Source organism: Passer montanus, unplaced genomic scaffold, assembly GCF_014805655.1.
Source record: "Passer montanus isolate IOZ18808 unplaced genomic scaffold, ASM1480565v1 scaffold3, whole genome shotgun sequence".
NCBI classification, from domain to species: domain Eukaryota; kingdom Metazoa; phylum Chordata; class Aves; order Passeriformes; family Passeridae; genus Passer; species Passer montanus.
The window spans coordinates 766685-779274 of NW_024367707.1; the positions used below are offsets into that span (position 1 = coordinate 766685).

General features: G+C 33.7%; 1 protein-coding gene across 6 annotated transcripts in view; it reads left to right on the top strand.

The window, feature by feature from the left end:
• DMD (dystrophin) overlaps positions 1 to 12590 on the top strand; it is a 1159435-nt gene that overhangs the window by 552989 nt on the left and 593856 nt on the right. For 4 of the 6 annotated variants that reach the window (XM_039714180.1, XM_039714179.1, XM_039714182.1 and 1 more), the window contains 5 exons: positions 2902 to 3081; positions 5038 to 5166; positions 6854 to 7024; positions 10690 to 10812; positions 12318 to 12455. In XM_039714180.1, coding sequence (XP_039570114.1) covers positions 2902 to 3081; positions 5038 to 5166; positions 6854 to 7024; positions 10690 to 10812; positions 12318 to 12455 — 741 coding nt within the window. Of the gene's footprint in view, positions 1 to 2901; positions 3082 to 5015; positions 5167 to 6827; positions 7025 to 10689; positions 10813 to 12317; positions 12456 to 12590 lie in introns of those variants that run through there. The other 2 variants (XM_039714183.1, XM_039714184.1) reach the window with 2 other exon arrangements.

The following is a 12590-nucleotide window of genomic DNA, read 5'->3' on the forward strand; positions in this document are numbered from 1 at the left end:
TATAAATTGCCTAGTCCTTCTGGGAAGAGTTCCACCACTTCATTTGTTGACATTTCATCTTGTACACTTTGTGGTGGTGTTTGGGACTTGGGGTTTGGAGTTTTTTTGAGGTTCTAGGGGTTTTAAATGTCATTTTTAACTTGAAAAGCTAATTCTATTAATTTTGTAGTTTAAATTCTACTACTTTATTATATATATTCAAATAAACTGCGCAGCTGGAATGCAATTTCGTGTTATGGCAACCACAAAGGAGCTTAAATCCAGAAAGGCTGTGTGGAACTTGATCTTTATATTTAGGAGAATTTAAAAGCCACTCCCTGAGTTATACTGAAATAATCTTAGTTAAATCCTGGCATCATGGCACATACTTCCTTTTTTATGTAATGTTGTTGAATTAATAGTAGTACTTTTGATTTTTTTACTTACAGAAAATTTAACAGTGATGTCTCCTATATCACAGTGAGCAAAGTTATGTGTAGACTATCACTTTCTAGTAATACAGGAAAAAAAAAATGGGAAATTCTTAGGAATATAATGCAGAGTTGCCAAATGAAAAACAAACCAAAAAGTCTTATTGACATTGTGAAAATAAGTTAGTTTACCTGGTGCACTCCATAGCCTACAGAGGAAGTCATAACTGCTAGTGCTGGGTGGAATCCCACTGACTTTACAGACCCTGCTAGTTTTTCAATTGCATTCAGGACTTGTAATAATGGAGATTTAAAGTATTGAGGAAGATGATTTTCCCTCTTCAATGTTGTAGTGAGGGACACAATTTTTTTTTAAGACAGTGAGAGGAAATGTTATTTACTCAGTTCATGTCCCTTACTTGCAATTACACAAGGGAGTTAAAATCCATATCGCCCGGAGGTACATCTAATCTTTAGTTTCCAGTAAATCTTTACTTTGAAAGAAAAAATTCATTTCTAGCACACACGGTTTTTGGGTAGCAAAATGTTTAATACACATTTAATTGTTTGGTACATTTGTTTACTAGTTGGGATTAATATTTATTTATATGGTCCAAGATTGGTCTGCATTTTCATAAACGTAAAATACAAATGAAACCACAAACCATGGTGAATACACTTCAGAGAGTCTTTTCCAAATGAAAGAAAATCATCTAGAAAATGAAATAAAGCTGATCAAAATTTTCCATCTTCAGTTGAGGGTAAATTATATCCTTTGTGTTATTCTTTTTTCATGATGACACTTTGCACCTGCTGTGGAACAAATAAAACAGTACTAGAAGAGGGCATGTTTTTACTTTAATCTGACAGGGACCTGCTGAAATTTTAAGCTCTCCTTTTCAAATTCTATAATTATATAGTATTGCTAATAATTTACATCAATCATGCCTTAGTTCTGTTACATATCCTGTGTATTTTATAAAATTGATAGATTGGGGAAAATTTCTCGTACGTACATGAAATACAAGTGTAAGAGTTTTTTTGTGAAATAACATCGCAAAATGAGATCCTGAATTCTGTTAAGCATAGGAAGTGAGCTGCTGCTTTAAACATGACACATCGAATAAGCTGAAGGTCCTATTAAGATTCTATTTTACGAAAAGAAATGTTTTTATACTGTCTTTATTGAAAAATGAACATTCTACTTTCACTGTCAACACACTATCAACAAAATTATGCTGATCTATGTCCGTGAGAGATATGATAGTGTGGAGGTCATAAAGGTGGGGTTCTACTGCATAACAGCATTCATCCTGAGATGGAAGTATTGTTTTTGCCATTTGTTTGAAGAGCTTTTTTTTAATGTTACTGTATTTAAGTTTCTGTGAGACATCCATGTCTCTCAAGACCAGTGCTTCTTTCTTCTCTACTAAGTTCTGTTTGTGTTCATCTTGGAACACTTCATTTCTGCTTGCAGTTTTATTTTATAAGCAGAGATTTATATGCCTGGATCATTGCTATCAGGTGCCAAGGATCTCAAATAAATTTCTCTCATAAAACTTGTTATATGTGAAATTAGGTGTAAGGAGTTTGTGCCTTTTCTTGAGTATTCAGTAAGACTGCTGTACTTTGCACTGTCATCTCACTGTTCAGTATTTAAAGACATGGTTTTTTTGCATGTTGTCTAAATATGTTAGGATTTGTTCCTTTTGTTAGACTTCTTGCATTTTGCAGTGAATATTAAGACGTGAATAATGAGTAAATTATGTAAACTTACTTATCAGATCTATAAAGTGAGATAACAGTGGGAAGAAATGCTGGAAATCGGACATTATAGCAATGCATGTGTTATAGTCATTCAAACTTCCAAATGCTAAGGGCAAAAGCTTATTTTAAGTATTTTGTTATGCACAATGAAATCCCAAGTGAATGTAATGAAAATTGCATTTCAACAATTAGGAAACAAGTTTAACAGAAGAAAATAACATGTTTTCTTCTGAAAAAGATTGCATTGACAAATATTAAAGTAATAAAATTATTACTAGACTATTTTTGATAGTGTTTTATGTCTTACGGTGTCATCATGATGGTGTATTATTGTCCCACATATGTAAGCTTTATGTGCTATTTGATAACTACCTAATTTTATTATATAAAAAGTAACTTTAAACGTCTCTATGTAAATATTATAAAATGTTGATTCATTTTTAATAATTAAGTACTGAAACTATATTTTGAACACTGAAAGATAATTGGCACTTTTAAAAAAATTAAGCTATTGTGAGAAGATGAAGAATATATACCATTTTATCAGAGCTCAAGAGAAACAATTTGCTTTGCATTTGCTGCTCTTCACAGAATGCCTTCCCTTCCTATAGGAAGCAAGGCTTTGTGTTCTAGTATAAGCTTGCTGCCTGATTTAACATTTTATGTTCTTAGTGTGGATAATTTTTAATTCCCAAAAATTTTATTGCTTTTTCTGCTCGTGTAGGCAACACGGAAGGAGATTGAGAAACGCCAGGTCCAGCTGAAGAGCATCAGTGACTTAGGAGAGAATTTGAAGACAGTGATGAAAGGAAAGGAAAGTCTTGTGGATGATAAACTCAGCCTGCTGAACAGTAACTGGAAAGCGGTAACTTCACGTGCTGAGGAATGGTTCAATCTCTTACTGGTAAGGAAAATGCATTTCTTCACACAGAGGAAATGTTGGTTTCTTGTTGTACATGCCCAGCCTTATAGAAGTGCTTTTTCTGGTGCCTTGGACTGTGCTTATTGAATACACAGGCAATATTGTTGTTTAGTACGTTGTGTATCTTTTGAAAATCTCATTGATTACCAAGTGGAATTTTGATTGTTAGCAGTTTGCAACCCTGTCTCAACAGTTCTTTTATTGTTTTTGGTTTCGTTTTTTTTTCCTAATAAATCAAATGCAGTTTCAAGGACAGAGATTACTTCAGTAATCAAGTGAAAAAAAGTCAAGCTGAGAAAGTCTTAGTATTAATACCAACAACATCAGCTACTTTTGGCTGCAATAGCATTTCTATTTGGAAGAGTACAATTGGGAAATAGGTTTCCACTTGCAAGCTGGTTTGGCCCACAGGGTAGTTCTGGTGTGTGTGAGTTTTTATTTATTGTAGAGGCAGCTAAATCATAAACTCTTCTCAGAGTGCACAGATGATGTGCCAAAGGATTATGATTTGGTCTTTCAGAACTTCATGATCCTCCTTTGCATAGATTTATAGGGCATGTTTAAGTGGGGATAATTCCTTAAGGGGACTGGATTAAGTGTAGTAGATGATAAAACCCCTAAAACACATTTCATACAGATCCAGGAGCCTCATCCCCTGCTGCCTTAAACTATGGATGGTCACATAACTTTATTCTGCCTTCAAATTCCTTCTGTCATGAAGAGGTGTGACAGCTTGAAGCCTTAACCACAGAAGGATGTTAACAAGTGGACTGTCAGAATGCTTTGGGAAATCTTTCATGCTGTTTCTGTTCCCGAGAGCATGGGAATTCAGTTTCACCCCAGAGAAACAGAAGTGATTTTTAAGGGTGTGTTGGCCTTTGTCATGACTTTTCAGGGCTTAATGTGTTGAAGTTCCACTATAGTCTGTATGGCTGCTTTATAAATACTTTGGAAATAAATATACAGCATCACTACAGGGCTTCCTCAGCTGAATAAAGTATCTGGAAAACTTAAGCATTTCATTCAGAACCATGTAGGTACCCAGATTTAATGTGGAACTGATTGTAAGAAGCATATAATGGAGTTTACAGGTTGATATAGGAATACAGGTGTTCCTGTTCATCCTTTCTTTCCCTGCTTTGGATTCTGTGATGAATATTTGCTAAAACACATGATAAAAATGTCTAAGAGAGGTAATTGAGGGTTTTTTACTTATTTTAGAACAGTGTAAAATAAAGCTAGGTACATTTGGGTGCCAAAAGATCTAGTAATACCTTTGATTTTGGGTATGTGGTCTACCATATATGTATAATATAATATATATTGCGTGGGATATATATAGGCCACTTTCTAATGAGCTCACCTGAAAAGACAAAGTTGTAAATGAAGCTTTATCAGAATATCAACTAGAATAGCTTTTCAAAGAAAAAGTCACAAAGCAGAGAAGTTAGATGAAATGTCCATAGGAGGTTTAGATACAAAGCTCCCACTCTTGATTGTGATTTTGCAAGTGCATCCTTGTGGCCGTCTGAGTTTCAGTCAATTTACTGGCTTTCCAAAATGAATTCTGTACCTTGATCTTGGGAAACTCTCCTTTGCAGCTCCTGTAGGTCTGGCTAACAGCTTCCTGTTCCTCTCAGCACCTCACTGAGCTGCCGACGCCTGCATCTTGCTGTGATTTTGTCATCCTGCTGCCTGTCACTTTGGAAGCTTCTCTCTCTCTCTCCTAGAATGTCTTTTTAAAGAAACCTAAAATGCAAAGTGAAGGAAACAAACAGCAGATTCTATCCTTCACAAAACAAGAAGTTACTGTGTAAAACAAACAAGTTTTCATAATGTCATAATGTATGCATGTTTGCCACACTTGGCATAACTACAGCTGTTATTTCAGTTCTGATTACATTTTTTGTATGCAGTATTTACCTTTTCCACATACAGGAATATCAAAAGCACATGGAGGCTTTTGATCAGAATGTAGCTAATGTCACTACTTGGATGTATCGTGCTGAAATACTGTTGGATGAATCTGACAAACAAAAACCCCAGCAAAAAGAGGAAATTCTTAAGGTAAAAGAAATGTGATTTACTGGAAAACATTAATTTTATTTTAAAAAGGACTGTGTCAAAACTCGCATATTTCAAAAGGTATCACAAATGGATTAAAATTATTTTTTTGTGTGCTAAAGTTACCCTCTGGCAACTTGTAGATTACTTAATAAATTTGCTCTCTAATACCAAAATTAAATCCCTCAGAAATAAAACCAGATTGTTATTATAATTCTTGGGAACTTCCTGAGCAGCTTATTTAACACATGTCTGCTGGAAAATACTCCCTTAACACAAGGTGGTTTGTGGTTTTTTTTGAAAAAAATATTTTCCTTTTCTGTCCCCTTTATTTTTAATTGTATTTCTGTTTATCTGTGATACTTTTCCAATATGTATGATATTTCTGTCATATGATTGTCTTAATTCTACAAACATTGGTGACATTGAGGCCAGATCAGCAACACAGACAAGAATACTATATGTTGAAATAGCTGTAGAATCAGGGGTTAGTGTGTTCAGCTTGGGGTTTTAGTTGGCCAATTGCATCATTTGACCAACTGATGAAAAATTAGCTTGTCATATGGATGTGTATGTTAAAATATCTCATTTAAAATACTTGCTTTAAGAACAATAAAAAAACTTTTTTCTAAAGAGAAAATAATTATTTTTCTTCTGAAGTCAATGTAAAATTTTACTTTGTAATGAACTCCATGGTCAGTACAATATTTTCTAAAGGGAAAATTATTTTTCTTCTGAAGTCAATGTAAAATTTTCCTTTGTAATAAACTCCATGCTCAGTACATAATATCTGAGTAAGAGTTTGCAAATCAAAATCAGAATTGTATTGCTGACACTGACATAATGATGCCATTTACTGCAGCAAAATTTTACAAATTCCAGGGCAGAGCATAAATCAATTCCTCATTGATCTCAGCAGAATTATGAGACTGGCTTTTGTAGATGAACGAACAATTTTGCCACCATCAGATACAAAGTACAATTATCAATACCTATATTTATGTTTGCATTGCACAAAGGTAGTTCACACAGGCAGTAAAATGTAATTCTTAATGCCCAACTGTATTTCTGATTCCCAAATGCCTTGTGCTCTATTTTTGGCCTCTGCTTGTACTGGGATCTACTGTTAAGATTAATATTGCAGAGGATAAAAGCTTTGGCCCTGCCTTTTTTTTTTTCTTTTTTTCTTTTTCTTTTTCTTTTTTTTTAAATTTGGGACAGATTTATAGAAAAAAATTAAGACTTTTTTGCCTTTTTTAATCTGGTCATTTTTACTTACCTGAACTATGGCCCTGAGCAGTATTGAAAGCAACAATTATACATCCAGTTCTACAACACATGAATTAGCAGGTCTTCCTAGCTTTAGAAACATAGAATAATTTAGTACATCCTGAAATATGCTGCAATATTATTGCAGATAAGAATCTGCCTAGAAATAATGATCCCCATTAATTTCAGCCAGGAGATACTAAAACAGACATGTAGATACATTCCTACTATAAATTTGCAGGATACAAGCGGGAATGTTATCTAAGGTATTTCTACTGGATTTACACACTCATGCATAATTATCTGAATTTGCTTTGTGGTTTTGCTCCCTATTCCTTTGCACACTTTCTCTCTCTCTCTCTTTCTCTCTCTTTGCATTTATTACTAACTTCAAGCCCTGTCTCTTGCTCACGGACTGTAGCGCTTAAAGGCTGAGCTGAATGACATTCACCCCAAGGTGGACTCTGTGCGTGACCAGGCCAGAGACTTGATGGCAAACCGTGGGGACCACTGCAGGAAAGTGGTAGAGCCTAAGCTCTCAGAGCTCAACCAGCGATTTGCAGCTGTATCACAGAGAATTAAGAGTGTGAAGGTAGGAGGACTTGCTTCCATAAGGAGATGCATAAAAAATGGTGTTTGTGTAAGGTGCACAATTGCACCTACGTAGTGGGTTACAGTTCCTCAAAAAAACGAAGCTTTAACAGGAAAACAATGTAGAACCAAAGGATTTTTTTTTTTTTTTTTTTTTTTTTTTTTTTAGGGGGGATCCTCAAAAAAACTAAGCTTTAAAAGGAAAACAATGTAGAACCAAAGGATTTCTTCTTTTTTTTTTTTTTTTTTTTTTTTATTAAGTGTGATGATTTGGGGGTTTTGGCATTAAGGTATTTTTTCACTATTTCACAATTAGAAGTATTGACTAACTTTATTTGAATGTAACAATAATTACACTAACTTTATTTGAATGTAACAATAAATTGGTAAGTGTCTAACTTCAGAACATATAAGTAACCTTTTTTCATACAGATTTGGTTTTGAGAGCTAATTTTTCTTCAAGTGCATTTAGTCTTTTCCTATGAGTCTGAGATTCACCAGTGCTGGAGATAGAAATAGATAGGTAGAGATTATATCAATTTTACTTCAGTTACTCATCTGTAGAACCAGCATGACTGCTAAATTTGAATTCAGTGGGGATTAGGTAATTTTTAGCCAAGTTGTGCCTTCTGATTTAGAATGAAGAAGGACATAAGCCACCTACTTTCTCCATTGTATTTTGCTGCCTTTTTTCTGAGGAGCTATTCAGCAGATTAAATGAGGCAGCCATGAAGGCTGGTATGTAGGATAACGGGGATGCACAGATCCTGATCTAAACTATTATTGTTGGTCACTGTGCTAACACTGGAAATAAATGCACAGAGATCCATGGCAAAACAGCAAATAAGCTTTGGAAAAAAAAATTAGCAAAGAGATATGGTTTCCGTGAGCTTGGATCTGTGCAGAGCTCAGTGTCCTGCCTAACCAGCACATCTCTGTAAAAATTTGGGTTTATTTAGGTTTCATTTCTGAAGCAAAATAATGTCTTCTGAATAAAGGTAACAATTTTTTTTCCTAATGGCCATTGGTAGTATTTCAGCCATTCCAGCTTCTTACCTACTTCTTACACAGGTACAAGCTATAGACTGAGGACATCTTTGCAAGAACTGTGTTGTCTGATGTTTTTGCTCTGAACATCTGCTATCTGCAGGCTGGATTTCTCATTTTTGCTTTGCACTTCCATGTTATTGTAAACTTGCAGAGTTGATGCAGCCTTTGGTGGGATCCTGAGAAGTTATTGCTTATCCTAGGGAAAAATGGAGCTGCCTGTAACTGGTTTATTGGGGTTCAGTGTTTGCACTGCATATTTGGGCTCACTCAAAGAAGGGACAAAAGATTCTTATCAAGATGAAGTGTCTTCAGAACATGGCCTGCAAATGTCTTCCACCTGCAGCCTTCTCTCTCAGGTTTTCTTCCATTTCTGAAGGCAAGGTTGTCTGGAATTGGCAGAACCACACTAAGATTTAGAGAAGAAGTGCCCAGCAAAATGAGAGAAATTACTACAGCATACAAATTATAATGGTAAATTAGAATTAAGGGGACCTTTCCCAGGACCTTGGAAAATGCACAAGTAGAATATGATTCACAAAGGATACTTGCTATTATAAGTATTGAATCAGATAGAGAGGTAAAAAAAACTGGTCTGAATTACTGACTATTCTACTGACTTGCCATATGCATTTGGATAAAGGAGCAAATTACTGGGTACTTTATTTTGTCTACCTGTATAATGTAGGCAATTGTACATTCCTTATGATTTTGGCTTAATGAACTGGAAAATTATTATTATTATGGGGTGATAAGCTTCCTAAATGTTTTTGCTTTTTCCTCCTGTATTTGTGTAAAATTATTCACTCTGTAAAACATTAAAACATAAATTCAAGAGGATTGGTCTCATAACCTATTTTCAGTAATTTGTAATCTGTCATCAAATTAGGGTTTTTTTTGTTTTGTTTTTTCTTTTTTTAATATTAACAATAATCAGTACAACACTGAAGTAAATAAGAAATGATCCATTAAGTCAGTGAATGGTAGTATATAATTGTCATGTTGAGAATTAACAAAATGTTCATAGTATACTGAAATGAGACTTAACATTTTCAAGTAGTGTTTGAACATCATTCACTTGCTGGAATTAATTTGGTATTTTTCTTTCCACTTCTTTCTTTGTTATTGTTTTTAGCCTTTTTCAGAGACTATGCATTTTATATTCCAATTTTATTAGTTGGTTTGTCTTTTAATGACATTTAAGTACTTTAGAAAATATTCTTCAGAGCATTTGAGAAGAAATTACTGTGTAGTTTTCTATTATTTCTAACTCAGCTGAAGTGCATGATGAGTGTAATTCTGAGCCTCTTAATGCAAATTTGTGAGCACAGTGTTATTCTCTATAAATATTGTATTTTATTATATTTCCATTAATGTTTGTAAATGTGCAAAACCTTTGTTGTTAAATAATCACCCAGATACAATTAAGGCTTTTTTACTCTGAGTCTTACAGGTCATCTGAGAAGATACTTCATTTGACGTCCTCTCTCTCGTGTTTTAATTGATTAATTTTTATTGTTGCTGTCTTCATTATATACTAAATAATATAATAACTAATATAATAATAACTAATTCTACCAGAGGAAAGAGTAAAATAGAACTAGTTAGGATATAACGTGCTTGTGTCTTTAACAAGAAAGAAAAGTGCACCTACAAGAGTTCCTAGACCATCAAAAAGCATTAATTACCTTAAAGTCTAGATTTTATGCAAGAACCAGAGATTTTCTTTCTTCTTCTTGTTTAAAGCTTCGAAGGAAGGAGCAATTTCTGTTGATAGTTTGCAATGGAATTAATAAATGGACTATATATTGTACATAATGTATGTACATATACATTCACAGGCACTCGTGTCAGATTGACAAGAAGCAGTGCATTGTTGTTAAAAAGTAGCACTTGTTGGCAAGTTCAAAACTGAATGCTAAACTAAAGCACCACAATTATACTGTGATTTACTTTGGAGGAATTGAATCTGTTTTGTTTGGTTGACTTTGTTTTTTCATCCTGAATTTTTGTTGAGGCTATTTGAAACAAAAGCTGACCTTTTGTGGATTTTTTTCCCAAAATGCTATGAAATTCAAATAGGGGAATATTTTACACAAGGATTTTCTGTTTTTTGTTTTGTAGCATTCACCTGACACTTCTACTATTCTATGTGAGAGAACAATGATTTCAAAACTGAACCAGATTAACATTAAAATTTTCTCAATTATTTATAGAAGGGTTTTTTCATCTGAATGTACTTCTTGTTGCTGTATGAATAATTTCTGACAAACCAGATTTGTCCAAGTAGTGTAAATTTTTTTTTTTAGAAAAATACTATTTATTTGGATTGTTCTTACACACAAATGTGAGAATGTATTTTATTTTTTCCTTTCTAATTTTTACTCACCTTAAAATTCTTTGGTTTACTTACATGGAAATTCTTCATAAATGTATATCTTTATTTGTACCCTTGGGTACTTTGAGTAGAGTGTAGATATTTTTCAACATGATGGAAAATCTAGCATTGTTTTAGAAATAGGGGGTAGCACAGATATCTATCTCTTTTCATATCTATTTATAATAAAACTATGAAATGTGTCCTCTAAATAAATAATCTTTATATTTCTCTCATTTTAGCCCTTCATTCCTTTGAAGGAATTGGAGCAATTTGACTTCGATATACAAAAAATGCTTGAACCACTGGAGGTTGAAATTCAGCAGGGAGTGAATCTGAAAGAGGAGGACTTCAATAAAGATATGGTAATTTGGTTGAAATGGAAGTCTGAGCAAAATAAGCAGGGAGATGAAAAAATCTGAGTGAAAATCAAAAATCCATCTTTGCATTAGAATCTTTAGATATAACTTAGGCAAAATTTTTCTATTCTAATATATGAGAAAAATCAAAAGTCCCAAATTAGCAGTAAGTAAAATTTTTTGTGCTAACTTAATTTTTAATTTATCAGAAAAGCATTTCTTGTCCCTTATGAAAACACTAAGCAGACCAGGAATGTTATCCATGGGTTCTGTACTACTACCAGCAGTATTACAGAACAAGGAATGAATATTAAAATCTCTGTAGTAGTATGAAGACCAGGAAAAGTCAGAATGATGTAACACGATGGGCAGTATAGTGAAAGAATACATTCACTAAAAATAAATGCTCATGAAAAAAAATTCCACTTGCCAATTTATTCTTAACCAATCTGGTTATAGCATTTAATGTAAATAGCTTTTGTGGCTGTGGTAAGCTTTATTACTTAAGTTTTATTGTTGCAAGTCATAAAACCATTTATTCATATTTGCTGGGGGGCGGGGGGGAAGGAAAAAGAGGAGTAAAATAATGCAGTGCTTTGCTACTATTGCAATTGTGGTGTGTGTTCTCCAGAGTGATTTTCAGGGAGATGACATTTTTCAGCTGGGCAAAAAGGGAGATTCATCTTTAGAACTCTCTCTTCTTGAGTCCTCAGCAAGATCAAATATGTATTTGATTACAACCAATATCAAGATTCAGTATTATTTTACTTTCAAGGAATTTTTCAAGGGTGTCTGTTTTGTATCAGTGCTGGAAAGAATCTTTACAGGCTGTTTTTTTTCTTTTATTCAGGAAAAATAAAATTTTAGGCTCTATGTGCTGCATGCAGCATTTATCATGTGCATGTAGTGTTAAATTCAAAGTCAATCAAGTTTGATGGGGCAGTTTCCACTACCTGAGCATATTTGGTTTCCCTTCTTTGCATCAAATGCTTAGAGTGGTTCAAGACACTGCCAGGAACTGTGACACAGATTCAGCTTCAAAGATTCATAGATTTGTAGGTGGCTTCTACATAAAAAATGCTTAGTGATAGCATTTTCCCTATCAGAATAGCTGATTTGCAATGTGAAGACACACAGAATGGTCAGTAATTGCATGGTCTGCCAGCATACTGGCAATTTCAATCTCTACTGACAGCAATTTAGAATATTTTACATATATCTATTCTTTTTGTTTGAAGGTAAAATATATTTCTTGTTTTTGAAATATATTTTTTATGCTGTTACCCTGGGTGCTGCATAAGATCTAATACCAAAAAATCTTTAGATTTTCAGGTTCTGTCTTTCTTTTATCTCTCTACGTGTATTGTAGAAAGCAAGTGAAATTTTCTTGATCGTCAGTATACAACTGCAAGTAGCTGTTACATGATTACTTTAGCATTGTCTATATCTACTAGTACTTAAGTAATTATTAGATTAAAATGCACATTATATTGGTTATTTCTTTAAATCAGAGTGAAGAGGATGAGAGCACAGTGAAAGAATTGCTGCAAAGGGGCGACAGGCTTCAAAAGGGAGTCACAGATGAGAAAAAACGTGAGGAAATAAAGACAAAACAACAGCTGTTGCGGTCTAAACATAATGCCCTCAAGGTATAGGAGCTACAGTTATAAGCACATGCTATTAAACCCATTTTATTCTCATTTCAGGTCATCTTTTTGCTAAATGAATTGTCATTACTATTTAGAGATGAGTAATTTAAACCTATTTGGCTATAGATGTATTTT